This window comes from Protomyctophum bolini, assembly GCF_963924005.1.
Source record: "Protomyctophum bolini genome assembly, chromosome: 22".
Lineage (NCBI taxonomy): Eukaryota > Metazoa > Chordata > Actinopteri > Myctophiformes > Myctophidae > Protomyctophum > Protomyctophum bolini.
The window spans coordinates 19,356,989-19,382,263 of record NC_137883.1 but is presented as its reverse complement, the minus strand read 5'-3'; the positions used below and the strand labels follow the sequence as shown (position 1 = coordinate 19,382,263).

General features: G+C 40.3%; 1 protein-coding gene across 2 annotated transcripts; it reads right to left on the bottom strand.

Annotated features, from left to right (window-relative positions):
- Positions 1-5,368: 5,368 nt before the first annotated feature.
- tbx5a (T-box transcription factor 5a) lies at positions 5,369-24,754 on the bottom strand (the record flags this gene model as incomplete). 2 transcript variants are annotated; one of them, XM_080756598.1, is made up of 8 exons in its annotated part: positions 5,369-5,961; positions 6,662-6,894; positions 9,492-9,583; positions 12,121-12,273; positions 20,909-21,056; positions 22,318-22,437; positions 23,912-24,006; positions 24,611-24,754. In XM_080756598.1, the coding sequence occupies 8 exons, from the start codon at positions 24,752-24,754 to the stop codon at positions 5,369-5,371; spliced, it is 1,578 nt and encodes a 525-aa protein (XP_080612724.1). The 2 variants fall into 2 exon arrangements, with proteins under 2 accessions (XP_080612724.1, XP_080612725.1); XM_080756599.1 differs by lacking the exon at positions 24,611-24,754 and having other exon boundaries at positions 5,369-5,958; positions 23,912-24,003.
- Between the last annotated feature and the right edge of the window lie 521 nt (positions 24,755-25,275).

Genomic DNA, 25,275 nt, shown 5'->3' with positions numbered 1-25,275 from the left:
TGAAAGGCCCTTTACTCTGCACTCAGAAGCAGTCCCACACTCCCACTGTTTAAAGAGCTCTCTCTCTCTATCTCTCTGTCTCTTTCTTTCTTTTTTTCTGCTTGGAGCCCTTTAACACTGGTGGTCTACGCCATGTTGTCCAAATTGTGTCAGTGTGGGCTCCCAGTCCCTAATGAAAGCTCCAAGGTTGCAACAGTTTGACTTGGACTTACTTTTCAAAGCAGATGTTTGTGACTTCAGCACGAGATGGATTTGTTTCTCTGAAAACCCTCCTTTGTGAAGTGCTCATCCATCTTCGGCAAGCTGCGTTTCAGTACATCTTAATAAAGTAATCCCCTCCCTCGTTTTTCTACCCCAAGGAATGCTCTTGTTCTTGCGCTCTTCTCCTTTGTCATAAGGGGTATCCAGACTATGTTTTGTTTAGGTTTCAGATTTAAGGTTGACTGAGGCCATGACTCATCATTACTCTAGGTTGACTTGTTTTAATTTTCCCTGTGCTGGAACTACAGTATGCCGCAGTTGGTTCTCGCCAACAGATACATGCTGTAGTATGAAGACAACACATTGTATTCAGAACTATTTCTGAGTGATTGTATTGGTTTGAATTTCATAGCATAATAGCCAATTACCTTATATAGAGCTGCTGCTATTCATCACATTGAATCAGTTGGTTGAAGTTCAGATTGTTTTCTTTCCATCCTATCTAACCCTATCACTCTAGGTTCGCCGAAGATATACACTCATAATCCAAATAAGCCTGCTATGTACCAGTGCGAAGTTCCATTCATCATTTGGACTTTCCATTCATTAGACATTCATTTGTTCTCCTTCTGACACATCGCCACGCTTTCAACCACTGACCATGATAACTGAACCAGTGGCCAAAGGTTCGAGGCCCTCCCTTTGAAAAGCTGACCTGTTCTTCAAATGTTTAAAGAGCCTATTGCATCATCGTTCCTCGCCCACACATGCATGTTTGGGTGAATCAGGGGATGCGTGGGGGTGGGTGTCCCAATACATCATGTGTTTAAGCAGTGAGGAGAAGGCCTGGGCTGTACGGGGTTAATGACTGGGCCTTGCTGTGTGTGCCGCCGCCGACTCTTGGAGAGGATAAGACTGGCGGTGTTGGGGCATCTGGTGCACAGAGGTCACATCACTCACATCAAAGGAACACTGGGCGGCTGGGTCACTGTGTTTGGCCATTGGGCGGTGGGGAGCCTGGAGGAGTAGTCGAAGGGAGACAGGAAGGGGATCAGGGAAAGGAAAGTCAAGGGTTATGCTTAATTTATGCTCTGTCGTATATGACCGCATTACCTGGCGTAATTTGCGTAAATATCAGATCTTCAAGCTCACGAGTTGTCGCGTCCGCGATTGCGATCACTATCTAAATCAGGCTTTATTATGAAGGAAATGTGAATGAGCAGAAGAAACAGAGGGACAAATTGTGAGGAAACAGAATCATTTTGTAATGAACAAGAAAGTGAGATACAACCAGTGGTCACGTTACAGGAGGATGGGCGATGAGCAGTGGAAAAAGAAAAGCTTACAGATTTCCTTTGAACATTACATTTAGTTCTGCATGTACCACAATGGAGCCATATCTGACATGCTCTATGTGTCTATGTGTAGTGTGTTCACAGATTGATAAAGTAAATTGATGAAAATCATACAAAGAGGTGAGCAGAAAAATGCTTTCCATTGTTCACACAGTCTATGCATACGAAAGTGTGACTCTACCAGGTCTAAAACTATTATATGATTTGCACACTCTACCTCCAAGTATGTAACATATCCTTCACATATAGTAGTACATACAATATCAAGACACAATTTACTAATCAATATGTCCATTAAAATGATATCAAACATAGGTGAGTTCTCCATACAGAATGCTTAAATGGTGAGACCATTTATTCACTGGCGTTACTTGATTCCATTACAGCTCAAGTCTGACAGAGATGTGAATGATTGTGTGTATACAACATATAAAAAGTTTTAAAAATAACAAATAGTTTTATTTAACATAATAAAAACTAAATGGAAGACTTTGAAATGATGACTCAAGGTGCTGGGAGCAAACCTACACACACACACACATGTGCACGCACGCACGCAAGCATGCACGCACGCACGCACACACGCACACAGGGTCACCCTTGGTCACTAGAACGGTTGCATGTGTGCATGCATGTGCATGTACACTTGCTCTCTCTCGTGCGTGCGTGCGTGCGTGCACACACACACACACACACACACACACACACACACACACACACACACACACACACACACACACACACAGGGCTGTGGCCCTAGGTCACTAGAACGGTTGGCTAGACTGCAGACATGTAATCCCTTGGATTATCTACTGAGTAAAGACACACTGGAGAAAATCTAATTTAATTAGCTGTTGCACATGAAATGTATTTAATTGACGAAGCTGCCTGTGCTATGACAAAAGGTTTGTCAGTTTGGTTTCCTAAGAGATGAATTATGTTGAGATATGAATTGTGAAGAACATAAGAATTCTTGTCTGTCTGCTCTAGTCTGCTTTCAAAGATTTAGTCTTTGTCTTTATATAATATCACATTACCAAATAAGTTTGAAACTGAAACAGACTAGACAAAACTCTTGTTTAAATTTATTGCAAGTATTTTATAGTTTATGTACACATTTATTTACAAAGTAATGCATGTATTTAATTATTTTTTCTTCGTTTTGTCAACTGTATAATAAGATCCAAATTTCTAAATAAGTATAATTAAAAAAAAGAAAGTTTAAAAACAAACAAAACAAAAAGAAACAACAAAAAAGACAGACGGAATGGGACAAACTAACACTTCTCTTCAATACATGCAGGAGCAAGTTGATTTACGTCACTGAACATTTTTAATAAATACTATTGACAAATAACATTCTATAAACTACAAGCATATTGGAAATTTGCTTTTGTCCATAATATATAACTGCCTTCTAACATACACAAAGTACTATGTGCTGTATCATATACTCTAAAGTTGGCCCTTGATTCTACATTACTACATTATCTGTAATGAGTAATTATGGTCTCTTAACTCTTCCAATTTACATTTACATTCTATGCAGTGCATGTCAGCCCTTCCACATGTTCTCTATCTACTTTATGATTGTTAATTTGCAGTTCAGGACCAGGTAATTGTTTTTAAGAGAATTAAGTGCCATCTTTGCGGATGGATTTGTAACACAAATCGCAGGGGGTGTGACATGAAACAGCTGATAAAAACGTATTCTTGGCACCTACATGTGTAGGTTATGTTGTTCACCTTCAACATTTGCACTGGGATCATAATAAAGTTCAGTTCTTTTAGCTTTTTCTACTTCGGTCAGACTAAGCATAATCATTAAGATGTATTACCATATTGAAATAAAAACATGTTTTCTTTTAACTATATCAAACAAGGTTAATTTAAGTAGCCTAGTTGAAGTGAACTAACGTTGAATAGAGTTTCCTAATGAATGGCCCGTCTGTCAGCTCTTTTGCTGCGGCAATATTACCGTACATTTAGGCCCTCCTTTAGCATGACATGTAGCTACTAGCTAGCTCACAAGATTCTCAGGAAGGGTGCTTAAACGCTAGAGATGGAAACAAGTTAAAGTTACAATCTGGTGAAGTCATATTTAACAATCGGTATGTTAATACAATATAATTACTGTAGCGGTGTGGATTGTTTGGAGGTGATCTGCCTACACATCTGCTGATAAATCTAGACCGTGGTGTCGGGTGGGACAGCTACTGGTTGAAGTAGTACTGCCTGAAGCTCATAAGTGCAATATCTCCCCCGGCCAAGCAGGGACTGCCTCATGCCTCTTTATAGCATTACATGTGATCCCTCATGCAGGGGGTTTGAATCCCGTTACAACACAAAGTTACATTTTGCCGGTAAAAAAAAACAAGCCAAAATAAACAGTTGTTATCATCTGTAATTATGGTCTGATAATACACAACTTTCAATGTCTTGAACTTGAACTCATTGCTGGTGATGAGTCATTCATGAAAGGTCAAAATAGTTTTTATAGTCAGTCCCTACATTTACATGCATACACACATTTTGTCAAATCATCTACTGTTACCACTTTCAACCTAGCAACCCTATTTTGGGCATGTAACAGTTTTGTTTCAATGTTCAACACAATTTGTTGAAATGTTCAAAAATAGCTAAAACTAGCGGAACTACAAGCTGACTTGGTACAATGTATTGTGAGCTTGTAGATCAGCTATCTTACACTGCACAACACTGCCGTACAACAACGTTTAAGATAGGTGAAAATATTTCTTCAGGGATTACTTTATCATCGGCCCCAACAATTACACAAAACCCATTGTCGAAACCCAATTAAACAAAAAGCATTATCGATCATCCCGTAACTGTCATGAATTTCAGTTACTTCATTTTGTTCATTCCCTTCTGCTTCCAGGAAACTTAAAGCATAAAGATATCAATTATAAACATTAACAGACCAAAATATGTTGAGAAAGTATTAGAACTTGTAAGATTTTGATGGACAGGCTAACATGTGTCTTTACATATCTCAACAACTGATGCCCCAATAATGAAACTAATATAGCCTTAATCAAAGTATTAAAGTATTTGGATTATCGACCTAATGGCGTTCATTGATTCTTTTTTGGTGTGCATGTAGTGTAAATGTAGTCAAAGACAAGGTAACTTAATTAAATAATGATGATAGGATGAGTCATCATAAGAGCCACAAGAAATGCTTATACATTTGTCACTTTGTCACTATAGTTTTACTATAAGGCATGTGTTTAACTACAAAAGCTGAACATGACAATGATATCCAACTTGATTTAATGTGACAGAAACCTTTTTCTTTTTTTCTTTCTTACACAAAATCTAAGGCAAGTACAACGTCTGTGAAGTAAAGGAGATCTGTTTTTGAGGAAGATGAAATCATTTAAACATCCAAAGTACAATATCACAAAAAGCACAGTTTCATAAATTGTGTTCTCTTGATGAAGTGACTGGAGCACTTCTGTCCCTTATGGTTTAATATAGGCATTTCCATAGTTTGTTTTTGTAGCACTTGACCGGTCTTTGTGTTTGTTTATGTTATTTGTCCCATAAGCTCAGAAAAAAAGTTAAGTGATAAGATGATCCGCTTCTATATAGAATAGAAACTCCAATGTACAGTATATCCATTGTTTTCAAGGCTAATGACTCGGCCACTAATCTCACAGAGAGAACAACCAAACCATATTCTTCCAAAAAAATATATAAATATGGATTAATATAAAACGCCTGCCTGATTCTGTACTTGTGTCTGTTCCTTTTAACATATCCATCTGTCATCTGTGAAGAAACATATTTTAGCTACTCTCGTTCCATTCTGGCATGATGCTAACACTATGCACAGTATGGTACTGGTGTGGGGACAGTGTGCGTGGGAGGCCATGAGAATAAAGGTACTCGTTTCCTTGTAGCCCGGCCGTGGGGGACTGGATCCCAGCCCCCGGGCTACACTGACGGCCCAGAGTCGGATGGCTCATGGAGCCCTGATACATGGCAGCGTGGTGGGCGTCGCCCAGTTGTGGAGAGGCGTGCCCTCCCACCCCACCTAGTCTGGACACCAGAGATCCTGAGGTGAAGTGGGCCGAGAAGTGCTGGTAGGGCAGCCGCTCCATTGGCTGCATGGTGGTGACAGAGCAACTACCGTAAGGCGAGACGCTGGCCCACGTGTTGCAGCTGATGTCCTCCAGGCTAGGAACGGGCTCGGCACCCTGGGACGCGCTGGCATACATGCAGGCCTGGCGCTGACTTGACTCACTGCGGTAGGGCCCACTGCCCAGGGCCAGAGTCTGGGGGTAGCTGACTGGACGGTAATAATGGTCGTCCTCGCTGGAAGAGCTCTCCAGATAGGCTTTCTTGTAGCTGTGCTCACCTGAGTGACAGTCATCCTCTACTGCAAACACAATTTGAGTTTGTTTAATATTTAGGGTTAAATTACAATTCATTTTAGCAAGTTTTAGTATATGTTGACAGAAACCTTCACAAAATCTCGATTTGCTCATCCAAATCGTTTAAAGTAGGGCAACAGATAAGGGACTTGATATAGCTTGGTTTTTTATATCACCCGACCCGGGAATGATGCATTTGGAAATGCATGCTCCACTCGGTTATGTAATATCCGTGATACCCATGTTGGAGCGCCTTATATACTCTATTATCTACTATCTAAGGTAGCAGAGGTAGGCTACTATGTGTTTTATGTGTAAAAAGTTGCACAGTTTTGTAGCAAAGGTTTGACTTATCTAACGTGGAGAAGCCTTTATTTGTACGATTTGTGGAACAGGTTTAAACTTAAACGATTTTGGGGAAGCCCTTTTTTGTATGAATTGTAGAAAAAGCTTCAAACTTACATTTTCTTCCGTCGTGGTCTCCTTGACCCCCCCCCCCCCCCCCAACCCACCTCTTCTTTCAACGTTAAGACAAGTGATTTGTGATTGTGAACCAAGTTGTTTTCATCCCGTCTCCATTTCAATTTTACACAAATCGTGCAGTAATTCCTTCTATACACAAGCAGTTGCATGCAGGAATCAAAACTTTTCACATACTGGAAGGTCTCTATTGATAAGCTCATAACTTCAAAAAGAATATTCTACCTTTTCGCTTAATGCAGTGGTAGTCTTGGCCATGCTCGTGCGGCAGAGGGTAGGAGCCTGACTGCGGCAGCAGGTCCTGTGAGGTGCTTGTGACTCCATTTTCACATTGAGAGTACGGAGGGGCCAGGCTGCTTGGTGTTGCCATGCCTTGGACCTCTCCACTGAAAGGACTTTGGCTCGTGCCAACTCTCTGGCGTACTGTGCTGCGAGGGACCACTGGGTATTCTTTGGTACTGCACACACAAAAAAACAAAAAAACAAGTGTATTTGTAACATGCATTCTTTTGGTCGTTTTCACCCGTAATAAGGCTTGATTTATTGTTTGTTGTGCGCTGATGTCAGGCAACTAACTTGGGGAGGATTTATGGTTAATGTAGCGTGATACTGCCATGCAACTAAGCCCTGTTTCAGAAGCACTGCCTGAAGCCAGTCTTCACATTGAAGAATATAATGGCTGATCTCAGCCATTATATTCTTCAATGTGAAGACTGGCTCCAGCTCAAGAACTACACTTACATCACATGGGGGAGTGGGTCAGTGACCAGGGACGACAGCCACACTGAAAATAACACTCATAACTGCGGCTTGCGTTTTGGTGATTGAGAGATTACTTTGGGGGTTTGTTAGGTGACATTGTGACTTGGATGTCAGTAATCCCTATCTATAATGTGTATATTTATCCACTGCTGTGTTCACTCTGCTACTGTTCACTTTGGATAAACAATGACTTGGAGGATTTATGGTTATGTTGCGTGATACTGCCATGCAACTAACTATAAATTAAGTCTAACATTCCCACCGCCCACATCGCTTATGTGTTACTTCACTACTATTTGTCTTAGGCTAGTAGTATTTATGGACCTTGTAAAAAACATTTTAGTTATACAGTCTTGTAGCAAAGGCTTGTCAATATCTGATGTGAGAAAGCACACAAGGACCTACACAGGGAAACAAGAAATGACTCAAGTCATTATACATGTATATATCAGCTTGCATTCCATTCTCTTGCATATATCTTAGTGGGGCTTTCTGTAGTCGCGTTTGCAGTCTCTAGTCGGTGGGGGCAAGGAGAGCGGGCTTAGTGTCCCATTGGCCGTGGGGCTTTGTGTCCCATTGGCCGTATAGGGCTAGTCTCCCATTGGCGTAGAGGCCAGCCAATCATGAAAATCTCGCCACTACATTGCTATAGTACTGGGAGTGGGAGCTATCATTGATCATGCTGGTTAAAACCTTTACTTGTACTCTTTGTGGGAAAAGCTAAAAGGCCTTTCAATGGTACAGTTTGTAGCAAAAGCTTGTATAATATATAAGACCCACACAGAAGAAAACCCTTTATCTGTTCTTGTGGTAAAACGCTCAAACTTTTGCAAGATAAAATCTGTTTATAAAATGTAATACAAAATTAATTATTTGTATAAACGAATATAGATAAGTGTATTACCTATCAATGCCCTACAGAATAATATATAGAATCATTTTTATATTCTCATGATGACATTCACCATTTGCGTCACACCTACTTAGGATGCACTGAGAGATATTGTTCTGGGGTAATCCCTTTCCAGTGCAATTGCCAGTGTATATTTCCTTCCTATTAATCTATAGGACCCACAAATATCCACAAAATCATTTTTGCTACTTCTGTTTCTTTGATTTCATGGATCTTTCCTTTTGAAACGGTGACCTGGTTTTGCAATAAGCTTTCCCTTCTGAATTCTAACCAAGAGCAGACGTACGTAGCTTACTGTACTTGGCAGGGTTTGTGTTAGACAATGGCATTTAAGAATGATAGTGTGGTTTGGACTCTTACCAAGCTCAATTCATTTGTGAATTTCTATACGTGAAATGTATTTCACTCCTACACAGTATTATCTCGTGGCACACACTCACTTAATTTTACTTTAACATCTGCCTAAGATGATCAAGTATCCTAGTATTGAAAAATATCTAAGAAACATGATATTTTATGAAAATCTTGCAGTACTTGTTTCAGTACAATGTTTTTTGCTTATTCACAATTCCACAACTTCACCCAAAGAAGTATAATATAAAGATGAGATTATTCCGTTTTTGGATAAATAGAGATATATATTTTTTATCTCAGCCGCACAGAGTGGAAAATATTTTCCAGTTTTCTCATGGGGAATTCATCATTTGAAAGCAAATGATGCCTGTGTCGGCTATATTCAAGGGGGTGGGTGAGTTTCAAAAACAGATTTTCTCCTTTGAAAATGTGTTTTCCACACAGTATGGATGTGTGCTCAGTCCCTCATCTGGAGCAAATAATGGAGCGAGAGAGCGTGTGTGAGAGAGAGAGAGAGCAATATGAGGGACCAAGCGATATCACCAATCAGAGAGAGAGAGAGAGAGAGAGAGAGAGAGAGAGGAAGGAAACACACAACTGATGGAAATATTGTACTGTATGGAATGTTGCGTGAAAGGGAGATGTTGCATTTGTGTTTCAGAAGCCCTGCCAGATCAGCCATTATATTCTTCAATGTGAAGACTGGCTCCAGCTCAAGAACTACACTTACATCACATGGGGGAGTTAGTGGGTCAGTGACCAGGGACGACAGCCACACTGAAAATAACACTCATAACTGGCTTGCGTTTTGGTGATTGAGAGATTACTTTGGGAGTTTGTTAGAGGTGACATTGTGACTTGGATGTCAGTAATCCCTATCTATAATGTGGTATATATTTATCCACTGCTGCGTTCACTCTGCTACTGTTCACTTTGGATAAACAATGACTTGGACATAGCAGCTTTGTATTATAGGGTTCACACATATAAGTATGCATGAAGGAGCTCCATGCAGGCTATAGCTACCTCTGCATTCTGGACATCCGGTGCAGTTCCATGTCATCACTCCCACGAAAGCCTTTGGCAAAAGGGTTGTTCTCAATCTTCAGCTGCGTTATCTGCAATGGCCAAAGATATTTTAATTTCATGATGTGGTGATATTTTGTTATGCTAGTTTATATGTCTTCGTTTAAAACAGATCATTGCTGATTTGCATAACTTGCACAGAACAAATAAGTGAAATTCAATAAAAGTTTCAATGGATGGCCTTAATATACCACTTAATTACAGAATCACATTTTGTGAAACTTTAGAAGGTTTATGATGACCAGCTGATATACAAATATTTAAAAAGTATTTTCATATTACATGCATATAAGACACAAGGCATGCAGCATGGGTTTTGGAACCACCCTGAAATAGCTTAAGCCTCACAAGGTTAAACCAAATCCAGGGATATCCCTCTTATGAGCAGTGGTTTCTGGCAGGTAATTAGTTGGCAACTCTGCTCTGCTTCCCTCCTTCTGACAAGACGGCATGTTAGTCTACAAGCTGACATTTTCTCCTTTTCTATAGCTTCTGGTTAACACTGTCTACGTTTTGTTTTAAAATGTGAAATAAACGTTTGACTAATTGTTTTAGCAACATTTCCAAGAAGAAATATCTAAAATGTTTAGATGTATAAGTGGGATGAGAAGCCCTGGAGTGATATTTTTGCTAAATAAATTGAGGACGAAAATAAGCTTTAATATAATTTATACTGAAATGCATTGCACTAAAAATTCAGTCGACCAATATTTTAATTTCTAATATTTCAAGATGAGGTCTAATTGAAGCCTATCCAAAATATTTTAGCCTACTCATTTGTGCCCATCAATTTGGTAACATTTAGACAATTAAAGATTCAAATAATATTTTTATGGCCATCAAACCTATTTTTAAGATTTAATCTCTAACTAAAATGTATAGTTATTCTAACTTGCATATAAATGTTTTTCAGCAATTAATTTGAGTGTTATAGACGAAACACTTTCTTGAAGACTTTAAACAAGAGATTTAATTTATATCTTAACTATAAAGAATAGCAGGTGAATCTGACAGATGTTGCTCATTGGGCTCTCCTCCTTAACATATTGCACGATAAGCGGGTTGGCAGATGTTTGAGCGTTTGATGATTCAACAGTTGCGGAAAAGCAAGGAAATCAAAACTGAATGTTTTTCTAGAGGTCTGGCAAGCCCCAATAATTAGAGCAGAGTTGCGTTCTCAGTCAGGCCCCAATAAGTTGTTGAAATAATGAATGTTTTCTTCAGAATGTCGGTCATTTGCTGTTTCCTGTTCCCAGAAACTTTGAGAATTTGGATTGGCTGCGGAGACATTATGGGCCCTCGCCCCCTCCATATATTCCCTGTGCCCTCACACTAAAACATAGGCCTACCCCGACTAGTTAAAAACGGATGTTAAACAGACACCGCTTAGAAATGACTATATGTCTGTCCCAAAAGAGTTTTAGAATTCGGGCATTTAGAAAAGTTGCAAAATCTTCACGTCTTAAATGTGACCCACGGCCTAAATATTAAATTTTGCATCGCGGGGAGAATGCATTGCTAGAATGCAATATAGCCTAATTGCTAATCATGTTCACCTTCTACCATTTCATGAAACGTTAGGCCTATAGCCTATATACAATGAAAAAAAACGTGTTCAATTCAGTGGCAATCATGAAGTCGATTACTAAGTTGTGATCATGTAGTCTGCTGGCAAAATAAAGCATGCTCAATGGTCTTCCCTGATTAAATAAAGGTCAATGTTGCAGTATTTTGACTGTCCAAAAGACGTCTCTTTGGAGCACCGCACCTGTCACCATGCCATGGTATTTTGTTTGTTGAATCATAACCGTCTAAATTACACTGCAAGGGGAAACGTTTATAAATAAGCCTATATACAAACGTAAAACGATGCCGTTTTAAATAAGCTTGTTGGATGCGTTAGATTACGTTCTGGGCAATAATAATAATACTAATAATAAGAATTATTATAATAGTAATTATAATAATAGTAATATATACACTAATAATAGGCCTATAATAATAATAATTTGCACGGATACAACTAATAGTATAAGAATAAGATACTGTTACTCTGCATGCCTTGCGAAAGTTGCGACACATAAGGCCCTGTGATAACTGATAACCCGCTCTCGGAAGAAAAATAAAAAACCAAAAGTATCCTAAGATATACATTTATAGCCTAATAAATACTAGAACGTAGGCCTATAACAATAATGCATTTGCCCCATGACACAAAAAACGCTACTTTGAAAATAACGTCATTGAAACTATGGGAACAGTCTTTTCATGCCCGACTTTTGGTATCCGGCAGACTATAGGCCTTCGGGCGGGTATATTTAGCCGCTAGTTTACATGCATGCAGCCCCATAGACTATAAAAGCCCTCGGGGCCTCAGAGTCATGGACCAGGGTTTTTCTGTTATCCTTTTAGCATCATTGCATAATCCTCGTATCACACGAGACTGCAGTGATACTGTCAGCAATTATCAGGCGGCAGGCCACAGCTCAGGCCAGGTTGACTACAAGGCAACACACACACACACACACACACACACACACACACACACACGCGCGCGCGCAAGACTTACCTTGTGGTTTTGATAGGACGTGACCGCAATGAAGGCTGTCTCGGGGAAGACGTGAGTGCAGAACGCGGTGTTTTTAGACCCAAAGCCATTATTTTCATCCGCTTTGACGATGTGGATCCTCGGTTGGTATTTGTGCATCGAGTTCAGGATAATCTGTAATGTTAGAAAACAGGTTCTTCTATCAGAGAGACGTTGTTCGGTATAATCATTTCTGCTAAAATACTAAAGAGCACTTAAATCATACGAAATCTGAAATATTGTAGCCTATATTATTATGGACTAAACTTTTCAGGCGTGCTTCGCAAATCTGCAGCTCCTTGAATTTGGTCCTAAATCATTTCCGAATTTAGCATGTGAGTTCACATGCAATTATCTTTTCGTTTTGACTAGTATTTTGATTGCATGAGCCTGCATCTTTTAGTCTGCAGGCTGTGTTGCATGTGAATGAAGGCTATCGGTCGCGTGTGTTGACAGAGTAAAGCCATTACACCCGTTACATCTGGTAGACATGCTGATGCTTGTATACAGATGGTAAACTTGTTAAACCCTTTTTAATTATCGAGTGTCATAACCCATAATACTTGATCGATTCGTGGGCCCATACCCATAGGCTAATATTATGCATGCGTCAATTATCGCGCATGTTCCATGGTCAATGCGTAATGAGTAGCCTATGCTATATACACGCGTCAACAAACATGTGTGCAGTGCTTTGCTTTTTCTCTTTAGTTGTCACCTCAGCTGTACCCTATATTGGTCAGATAAGAGATAAGCTCTCACGCATCAAGTCGGCTTCCCTTGATGACTTTGACCAAGTTTTCATATTTATTGAGCTCAATATGCCTCAACACTGAATTCAAATAACGTGATACCATGCGTAGGCCTAGTCCTAGACAAAATATTGTAACCATTCATTTAAAAGATATTGACATTGATTGGAACTCAGGCTCTGGTCCACAGCTAGAATGACTTATAATGGACCATCTTTAATAGTCCTATATTTTATATTGCCATGATTCAAATATTATTAATGCACTTAAATGTGTTTATCGCAACACAATTGACCATGCCTAATTTGTATATTGTATATTAAAATAGGCCTACATTTAGCCTACATCACATGCATGCAGCATGCAATTGTAAAGTGTTAATTTATAACTAAAAGCTACATGGCACCAAATGGATTTGACCCTTGGGTCCATTTGGACAGTCTCTGAGTCTATAGGCACATGCTCATCTCGTCTGACTTCCCCATCACCATCCTCCTCTCAACATCAGGCTATAACCTACTTTGTGTTACAAAAGTGAGAACTGCAGCCAGTGGCCAGTCTGGCGACATTAAGACGCGGTGAGGTCCACCTAGTTGAACTTGAGCTTTGCTCTCCTCTTATGAGGGCCTCTCATCCGTGGGCCTTAAGTCTAATTGTTCTGACGGACCAGGGAATCGTGCTCATCAGCCCTGAGCAATGTAATGGTTTTTAATGTAATTAAACCCACTTACACTGCAGGCCTATAGAAGATAACAAAAATGTTATTTTCCCTTCCGCTAATATTTACCCTCTCCTCCTCCCTTCTTAAGATATAATATACTTCGTTATACGACGGGGTCTCGCACTGAAAACAGCAGGATTTATGTTTCTTCAAGAAGCAAGAAGCATCAGCGCACACACACCCGCCTCTGACCCTGTTGCAGGGGGGACAACAGAACTCATACAACTAAAATGCCGTTGGAGACATGCAGAGAAAGACTTGCTATATGGGCGCCAGCCCAGTATAGCCTGCATGTTTTGTCGGGACAACTTGTTTTAGCTTCTATGACCCACAATTATTCTCAGGATTAAATCAACCGCTGGGGGATTTACCTCTGGGGATTTTGAATTTCCAATTGAACTTCCGGACAATTTCACAGTGCATGTAAGGAGAGAGGCCACAGCAGACATTTTGAACAGCCATGCACTGCATCTACAGTATATCATGCATAATCTATTTTGAGAGATTATCAGTGCCGGACTTTGGGGTACCCAGCCCCCCAAAAAACAGACAGACAGACAGACAGAGACAAGTCGCTGCATGGCGGGTTTTATAGACTGGATCAGGCTTTCCACAGCTACCCACAAACAGCATGCACTGTCTTGCAGTGAAGCCAGCAGAGCAGAAGCTCTCAATGTTTTAACCATAATACAACTAACTAAACACAAATCTCACTTGATTTGCATTTCCACTTGCATTACTTTCATCATTAAAAAGAGTGGGCTGCAGCCCACCCTATAGCCCAATGGTAAATCCGGGCCTGGAGATTATGTAGGCTACTAGATTGGAAGCACAAGATATATAGTCAGGGAATATTATCAAATTCCTTCCCAATATATTTCTTCACCATTGTGTTTGTAAAGGTGTCTACTAGTAACACATCACACAAAGATTGACATTCAGTTTCCCTATAGCGGAATCTGTGACAGCTAAACGTTGGGGTACCATTAATAATCTGTTTGCAGGCTAAATGTACAAAATGTAATTCTGTTAGTATTAGGGGGGTCAAACTAGGTTTTTTTTTTTCCTTATTCAGAATCCATTGCAAGCATTTGTTTTGCACGAAAAACAGTCCTTGGGCAAAAACGTCCATAGCCGTCATCACAAATGTGATGGCCTGGAAAAGTGTCTATTGATGTTTTTAGCCCATGTTTTGTAGCTCAATGAACATTGGGATAGCCTATAGCTTATCAAAACCTGTGTACATCTTTATAACCAGTGTCACTTAAACAATGTAAGGTGCACAAATTAGGGATTTGGGTTACAAAACAAATACAAAAACACACACACACACACACACACACACACACACACACACACACACACACACACACTGTGTGTGACAGATATCTCAATAACCACCACATATTGTGATTTGTACAGGACTTCCCCTTTTTTTTCATTCAGATTCATATACCTGACATTTATTTGTGCAAGGAACCATTAAGGAATGAAGTGCATTGAATAGTATGTCAAACACGCTTGCATATATTCAGTAAAGGCTTCATTGAGGTCTGTAGAAATATTACCAACATCCAGACAAACCACAACAACAACCCTTTAATGCAAACATTGTTCCATAATAGCACTGTAGAGGATAAGTAAAATACCATATGCTCAAATGTCTGACACTGAGACATATTAGAATTTGCCTGGAAATGCAAGAATCTACAGTATAGGCTATGTGCAGACTTTGGACAATAGCATGGTCCAGACTGTGCGTTCCCAGTGTTCAATATGCCTGTTATAGGATGGGAAGGATAAAGGGGTGAGCAGTCGCTGCTGGGTTTTTGTGGACCACCCACTGGGGCCCTAGCACACGCCTCGTCTCCCTGACTCAGCCACTGCCCTGACCGGGTCCCAGTATCTCTGTTCCCCCTGCCTCTGGATGATAGTATTTAATGATAGTGAAGGATCACCCTGGGTCTCGAGCCGCTGCCCTTTGCTTTCAAGTCCCCCCACATCAGAGGGTTTCCCTGAGCCTCGGGATTAACAGGCTTTGTACACCATCATCTATTGCTCATCTCACACTGCCAGTCAAATATAAACACTGAATCCTCACACTCCACCCGCCGGCCCAAAACATGTGTGGGAAGGCAAGGAGACGAGTGCAGGAGCAAATTGAGGGGAGAGATGAATAACACTGAGAAATATTTTGTGAGTTGTGTGAGTGAAAGATCAAAGCGAAAGCTACAGCTTGGTATGAAACGTGAAACCAAAACAAGTAGGCCTGTTTGTGTTGTTAAGAGGCACATGGAGGGAAAAGGCAAACTGTATAATAAGTAAGGCACAGATCTTATTGTTCTGTGAGTAGTAGAGAGGCTGCACTCCTTACTGTGTATACTTTAGGATTTGAACCCTGGTCTTCCGCGTGGGAGACCAAACTTCTACAAGAGAGAATCCCTAGTCAGTGGAGATATTGTGCTTATATGAACTTCAGACAATACCAGCTGGTGTCCTACGTGACACCAGGGTCTACATTTCTCAATAAGATTATATGGAGACCACCTCCAACCACTGCAGAATATGTATTAAACACTATTTTACAATACAGTTGAGTTAAAAAATGAAATGTCTTCATAAATTTGGGATTACAGACAGTTTTAAAATAAATCTTCAGGTTTGTCTTAACTTAACCAACATATCTCCAATGTTGTTCAGTCACATGCATGTGTGAGTGCAAGTAATTATAAATTCTATCAAAGTCTCAACCAGCTGGCACAACAAGCTGATGGAATATATTTCTGGCCAGCCACCAGTATTTCATTTATGAATCCCATGGCGTTCTCTCTCTCTCCCAGCACGAAAGAGGGCAAGCCAGGAACCGCACTGCAACAAATCAAAACGGCATTTTGGCCTCAAAATGTACAACAGTGCTCACATTTCGACTAAGCTGCAGATTTCATTATACCAGCTGGGTTTTGGCAAAAGAACAATCAGCATGGGAGCCATGTCACCAAGGATAGATAGTAGATTGTGATATGTGTTTGTGCACATATCATAACATGATCTTTTGTCACTGTGATTGTCCATAAACAGTCTCGGATACATTCAGATCGAATCAGCTGATCCAAACAACAAAATAACCAAAACAACTAATTTAATTAAACAGTGCTATAAACAACTAGATTGACAGATTGTGCAATGTACGCCACATCATAACACCTCAGTGGCACTGGCATAAGGTTCCCTTATTTCCCTGAATCATGTCGATAAGCAGCATCTGGCCGTAGTGTCTACCTTCCAAGTGTACCTTCCCTAATAAAAGTGGAAGCCACCGTGACCTGACATAAAAACTAAGCAAAAAAATCTTGGTATGGTATTTGGTATGGTATTTCACAATCATAATATTGTTCAATGTGGAAAGCTATACTTTCTGAACCTTTTTTTAAAACTCTACATAAATGTTATCAATATCTCTCTCTCTCCCGCTCTCTCTCCTTTTTTTCTTCACTATTATAGCTGCTACATTGTCTGAAAGCCAAACAAAACTAAGTTGTACTACCTGTGCACAACAATGAAAGCACCTTAAACGTTCTTCATGTTTCATGCTTGCTTTCAAAGTGATTATAAATGTTTTAATGATGACCATGCACAATCATGACATGCTTTTGAAGCAAGTCACTGACATATCCATTGATAACACAGCACAAACATTAGTCTCCACCAGGCCGAAGGCATGCAGGGGAGAGTATGTTGTGTATGTGCACTCTGTCTGTCTGTCTGTCTGTCCGTCCGTCTGTGTCTGTCTGTCTGTCCGTCTGCGTACAGCTAATCCCCAGGACCGTTGGCCCAGTGACCGGTCAATGCCAAACTGTGCACACACACTCCCTGGATGCCAACAACCTCTGCCCCTAATTTTCCAGAACAGCCTGTTAGAGCGCCACCATGAGGCTGATTTTTGCTAAGCACTTTTTTTTTTACATTACTTTTTTACACACTATCTCTATAGTCATGTGATGAACACGGATCTGTCTAATTGTCCATATTCCATCGCGATTGGCTGACATTGCCTTCCAAAGTTTGCAGGATTTGGTCCATTTTGAACATAATGCCTCAAATCAAACCCAGTCACGTCTTAACCTCTGACTGCACCGATCTGTGTAAAAGTTTGTATGCACACCCTAGAGGCCAAGGAAAAACATCTGGCCTGCATTTTTCAAATCTGACTTTTATAGCGCCACCAGGAGGCCGACTTATTTATATTTTATTCAAATATCACGCAAATCGGTACACATCTTTATTGTCATGTGATCAAGACATCTGTGTGATTTATTTTTGCGAACGCAGTGAGCACTTACTATGAGACCTAGCAGATCATGTCTGTCCGTGTGTCCGTGTGTCTGTCCCGCTATCCAAATATGGAGTGTGTTGCATCGCTTACTGTATATGTGGACCTTGCCCCTTTTGTGCCCATATATGGAGCTGAGTGATTTGTTTGTTGTGCATGGACCTGGCCCTTTTGTGCCCATATATGGAGCTGAGTGATTTGTTTGTTGTGGACCTGGCCCTTTTGTGCCCATATATGGAGCTGAATGATTTGTTTGTTGTGGACCTGGCCCCTTTTGTGCCCATATATGGAGCTGAGTGATTTGTTTGTTGTGCATGGACCTGGCCCTTTTGTGCCCATATATGGAGCTGAGTGATTTGTTTGTTGTGGACCTGGCCCTTTTGTGCCCATATATGGAGCTGAATGATTTGTTTGTTGTGGACCTGGCCCCTTTTGTGCCCATATATGGAGCTATTTACGATCTGCGTTCGCTTCCCGCGTTCGCGCGTCTTACTAGTATATACTATTGTGTTGGCTAAGATTGACACATCTAAAGTTTGCAGGTGTGGCCTATTTTGAACAAATTGCCTCAAATCATGAACAGGGTCCAATTGCTGTAAAAATGTACACTCACATTTCTACTATGTTGAAGAACAATGCCATTGCCTTATTATTATAGCGCCACCAGGAGGCACATATTTGTAAAAAGTTCAAACAACAACAAAAAAACATGCATTACTGCTACACATTTTTTGTTTTTATTCTATCCAATTTCACTTTGAATTAAATATTCAGTTGTGTATGGTTTTCTTTCATTTCCTTGCATGACTAGGATAGCATTTCTGTTCATCTAGTTAATTGATGTAGCATTCTACAAAAAGATGTAATTGCGATTGCATCATCTTAATTGATGGAAGGTTCTTCCAATAAAGAAGAACCTTCCATCTGCTGTAAACCAAATTGCCCCTTTGGATAATAAAGCTTTACCTTACATTACCTTAGCTTACCTTAGCTTAACTTCCCCTCCACTGTCTTTGCTTATGTATTATTTATTTCCCCCCCTGTTATTTATGTTTTTCTTGTGCTAATGAGTAGGCCTAAACTTAAATTACTCAAACTCAAGTTGGCCACAAAGTGACAATCAACTTGCCTTTTATGAATACCTCCTGCCAACAGGACATTTCTTCAATGGTACACATTAACAAAGTTAAGTAATGTTTACGTTGTTTTGTGTAAGGCATGGGTAACATATGCCTGGGGCCAAAGAACTCGGAATAATGGGCAGTAAAAGTTAGGGGAAATGGATGCCATACAATCTTTCCACTGGCGTGCACCAAGGGGATGGGGTCGGATGGGGGAGGTGGGGGTGTGTGTGTGTGTACATGTGTGTGTGTGTGTGTGTGTGTGTGTGTGTGTGTGTGCACACGTGCATGGATGAAGATATCCAAATGACCATCTTGTTTTAGTGTTGAGTCAGAATGACAGTATTTATTTGGTTCTTTTGGTTATCAGGGAATTTAGTCAAATGTAGTCAAACCAGAGCCTGCTGTACCTCGTTCAGAATTGCATGTTCATTGTGGATAAGTGGAGGATAGACAAACCTGTCCATTGCCCGAATTAAATATGAATCTATGTTAATGACAACCATGCATGCATTATACAATGTAAACACATTAAATCCCTTCTTATATTTAAATAAATGATACTGCTGACAATTACACGAAATTAAATAAAAATCTCCAGTTGTACAGCTGGACTTTATGTGAAATGTTTTGAGCGTTATAGAAATTACAGGGGACTGGTACTGTAATTTGGTATTATTGTATATTTTATCAATAATCTATAGGGCTATGTGGACCTGATATAGCAGGCTTCTCAGCAGGACAAGCTGCATTACAACAACATTTTGAAAGGACATTCAAAACCTTTTATGATCAAATCTCAGATTGAAGCTAAGCCACATTTAAGTGTAAAATGTTTGCCAGAGACATAGAGCCGAAAATAATACGTTCCCGTTCACTTTTATAGACAAGATTACTTTGAAAAGGTCCCAAATATATCCCATAAAAAGTATTTCGAAAAGACCTCAGCACAGGAACGGGAAGATAAACAAAAACTCAATTGGGCAGAACTCCTTGATAAGTGGAAATGGTGCCCAAGGCTCCCCAAGAAAGGTTGGAATTTTAATATAGTCTAACGACACGCAAGTGCATGGTGTCAAATCATGTTATCAAATGACCTTTATTATTCAGTCAAAATATGCCAAATGTGTCACTTTTAGTTACGTCTCAACCTTCACATTATGACCTTTGCAGGTCCAGTATTGTGTTGAAATGTACCCATGCAAAGATGAGGGGGAAAAAGAAACAAGGTTGACCTTTATGCCATTCCACTGCTATACCAAGCATCAGGATATTTTCATGTATTTGATTTGATGTGAACTTTGCTTGACCATAGGAACAGTTGCATAGCTCTATAATTTATGGAAACAAAAAGTTTGTATATTTTCTTGAAAATAACAAAAAAAACGTCAACTTCTATGTCCAAACAAACTTTAAAAGCCACTGTCATTTCTTCGAATCTACCAAGAATATTAAATAGGCTACTCTTTGGGACAAAAAAAGGAAGAGAAACAGAGGTTTTATAGTGGAACGACCAGGCCTATTCCATTTGGAGGGTATTTTTCTTCTTTCAGCTGTCTGTCAGAAAGGCCATTTTCGATCCAACATGCGAGGGACAACGCCTGCCAACTCTACAGTAAACGTTTTATTTATTTAGAAGACTCATGTCTGTCATGGCTGCACTAGCCTATATGAATGCAGATGTTTGGTAGAATAGAAAACATATAGGCCTTTATATAGCATGCACTTTGCTGCATGAGTTTCCAATCTCACTATAGAAAATACCCCTGCTGTACAATAGGCCTATCCGCTATCCTATATCCGGGATATAAATAACACAGCAAACAGATAAAGCAAAGCAACCTACGTGTCCGAACGGGTCGAGGTGGTTGTTGGTCAATTTCAGCTTCTGGAAGGACACGAGCTGCCTCATCCAATGCGCGCCCGTGGCAGGAGAGTCCGGGTGCACGTACAGCCTCCCGGGCATGGCGGGCTCGGCTTTCCCCGTCACAGACCTGCATCATACCGGCATATACAGTCAGTCAGACTTCAACACCTTGGATGTTGGCCTATATATGCAACTGAATAGCCCGCACGCATGGTGATGTTTTGATGGCTCTGCTATGCTGTTTAACTCGGTGCACATGTTAGCTTATATTATTTCTTGGTGAGACATGTCGAATACCCGTTTGTTGTTGAATCACCATTTAATTCATTATGAATCACTCGGACTTAATTTAGAGCTGGCGCCTGAATGCTGCCTAAGTAGCCTGCCTATTTCTAATCGCTCCCACCTTAAAGGTTAAAAACGATGTAGCCTCATTAATAGAATCGAATCAAGACTAAGGGATAGATATGACCAGCCATGCATGGGCTACATAATAATTGTATTAGTGCGTTTAGCGGTGGAAAATATTTTAATTGGACCAACACAGCAAGTTTACACAACACAGAGAGCAATCACGCACTGTCACCATTCACCAATTATATTTAAAAATGTAGGCCGGTAGGATTTTCATCGAACGAAACATTTCCGTAGATGGAAAACAAGATTCATGAATCACCAAATGACATGGCCGACTATATATGCTGGGTTTTGGATTGCTGCGGGTCACCACCGTGCACGTAGCATGGTGGTCATTTGGACCTCGCTGGAAGATTGTTTTTCAGCACTCGTTGATCAAGGGAAGAATTAGTTCCAGAACATGCATTTGGCGGGTCATATAAGTATATGCAGTCTTTGGAAAGCACTGACCCAAACAAGGCATCCTTGACCACGGTTAGGAAGATAGACATGACACTAAACAAATAGGCGTGCAGGGTGCTTGTATTCCATTGACGTGAATGAGCGCTTGAGCAGCTTCTCTAAATCACGAACATGCATCCGCGGAGTCCTGCATGACATTGCGTCATTGCGGACTAAAGTTGTGGCATCAATTTGGAAACAGTTCATAATTCTTGTAAATTGTATGTTGATTAGCCTACCAAAACCTGTCAGCACACACACTGCCTAAACCGAATCAATAGCTCGCTATTATAGAAAACCCATGCAGAGATAACGGTGGCCATGTTTGCGCACCCAAAAAACAAAATAAATTACATTACAGCTATATATAAGCGTATCAAGGGATTATACCTAGTGCATGGGCAGGGCTTTATAGCCTATACACACAGAGGTCATATGTGATTGTTTATTCTTTGTGGACCACAATGTGTGAAAGTTAGCAATTCACTATATATTTTAATAGCCAGAAATATCACGTTGCCATTATATACCATTTATTATCGGCAAATTTGTAGCGATGGTCATCAGCAGGCACAACATCCATCAGGAGGATGTATTTCGTTTTGGGGTTGAGTCCAGTGACCTTCACTTTGAAGCTGGGAAACATTCGCCTGCAAAGAAGAAGTCAGTCTTATATAGCATTCATTTCATGGAACAATGGGAAAAGAATAAGATCGAAATACGACAAGCCATGAAAGAATATCGCCGTGTTATCACAAATCTAATTATTGTTTTATACGTATCATGAAAGAATAATTATGTCCTTATCACAGCGACTGTATTTTCAGCCATGCATTTTTTAAGTAAATGCGTCTTCATGGTTTGCCTATATTTACACAAAACTATTGTGTAACAATGTGTCTTTTTTTCCTTTGTTTTGTTGTTTTGGAGGACAAATAGCAAGCAATAGCCTAATATTATTTAAAAAATATATAAAACAACACAACATACTGAGACAGACACCGTTAAAATGCACGTGCACGCAGCACGAGGGCAGTCAGAAAAGTATTGCAATGCCTCTTAACGCTATACGTGCGGATTTGCAGCCTGTAGATTTGCAGGATGTCTGTTTTTGTTCCTCGCACACATTGCATGATTCTCGCACGCTCTTTGTTTTTTATCTTTGATGTGGTTTAAGTGCATGTATGAGAGTTATGTCTCTCTTATAAAATGTATAGGCATAATAAAAAAAAAAAAACATATACATTTTAGGACAACTCAGTCATGTGGCTATATAGACATACAGTTATACTATATGGCAATAGCACATAAGTTATAGAGGTATAATACGGGTATACGATAGTAGGCTAAAATTAGGAATATCCATGGACTCGTGCAAAAAAAGGGGGGGGGGAGAACGAAAAGGAAAAAGGGGGTATATGACTGAGGAGACTATATAATGAGAGCTTTGTGCAGCTGCGAGCGAGACATTATACGACTCAGCCTTCAGTGCACTGCGTGCACGCACGCATGCAGGACGGATATTGAAACGTTGTTGCGATGAATAATAAATAACTCAGGACCACAAGACAATCGTGACACGAGCAGAGACCACCGATTACCATGCATATTCCTGTTCACACTCATCTGACAACACTATTTTGACTAGATTCACCCTGAGGACACATGAAAATGACAGTGGGGTAATGCACAACAAACATGCTGCGCACGCGCTGTCCTTGAACCTAATATTTTTTCATGTCGTCTGAGTCTGAACCCTACTTAGATCATGGCTAAAAGCAGACAGGCACACACACACGCACACTGACACGCACACACACACACACACGCACACACACACACACACACACACACACACACACACACACACACACACACACGCGCGCACAGTCACACACAGCTTTTCTTAATTTGTACTTTTCGTAGGGCGATAGCAGGCCTAATATTTGACATAATATGAACAAAATGGTCATTTATGAAGCAGAATAGCCTATATTGCAACAAACCGACGACACTGTCAAGCAGATTATATTTAGAACAACCAACCCAAAACGTTTAGCATATATAAATATACTGCCACGGCATTAATTAATTTTGCACCTTTAGGCGACTTTGTCCTCTTACCTTCCCGCTTTGGTAATGATCATCTCGGTTCCTACTTCATCAAACTTGGTCCATAGTTCCCTCTCGTGCAGGTAGACTTTTATTCCTTCCATTCCCTTCAAAATAACACATCTAATTGCCTATACAGCGATATTTATATACATTAATTTCCCCTAAACAGTAAAACATCTAAATCAATGCATGCAGAGTATTGGCCTAGATTTTAAAGGCTGGTCAAAATAGTGAAAAGACGTGTTTATTTCCAGTTAAAGGGACGTGAGGTATGAATGCATGGTATATGAAACAGGCTAAGGGCTAACCATTTAAATTAGTGATTAAAATGTTGCCTACTGCTCCAGGAAGCCTCGTGGGCACAAATTGGGTTCATGGCATTTAAGCATATATGCCTATGTGTTATTGCAACGAAAATATAAATATCACCATGCAATAACATACATTGGTGACAAACCTGAAGAAGGCCTATAGCCAGGTTTGCGCATGCAGTTAGTAGGCCTACAGTATAGGCCTACTGGTGCCTTAAAGACATAAGCCTAATGGGCAGAATCACAATTTTATTCAAATATTCATCTTTGGTATGCATATAGGTTATTAATAGTTGAACTGAAGCATGAGTTCATGAGGCCAAATGTAATAAAGAATACATGCTCAGTGCGCCCCGGGGCTGACTGAGACCGCATCTGACTTATAGGTGATTCTAACCTGTTGAATATACGTTTGTTGTGAGGATGGAGATTTTCCCGAGCTTCCATTCTGTTTCTCTGATTTACTCTCACTGTGCACTTCCTTCGAGTCCGATTGGCCAGGCGAATTTTGGAGGCCGAAAGTCTCCTCTTGGTCCGCCATGATATGGAGTCCCAAAGACGACGAATCCCCCGAACTGTCAGGTCCAAACAAAGAGGGGATTTCAAGGTCTAGATGTGAGGCGACTGAGAGGACTAAACTAACAGCTTTAGGCTCCGACCGACCGACCCACACACACACACACACACACACACACACACACACACACACACACACACACACACACACACACACACACACACGCGCGCGCACTATGTGCCTCAATATTATTTACAAAATATTAGTATTTTGGCGTATACCCGGCATTTTCGCCATGCAGTCTAGAATAAACCGAAGGCTTTCGGAATACAATTGGGCCATTTAAACTCAAATGAATAGGCCTTATGCTAATACATAATTAAATGATAGTCTAAGTAGTTATTTAGTATTATTATTATTTAAGTCACTTGGTATCACCCAATCACCGTGACCTAGCCCTAATAATTTCCCCAAAATGTGGTTGATTTTAATATCGCGGCATCCAGTTGCATGCAGCTAAAGCTAGCGGCGAGGACATTCGGCTA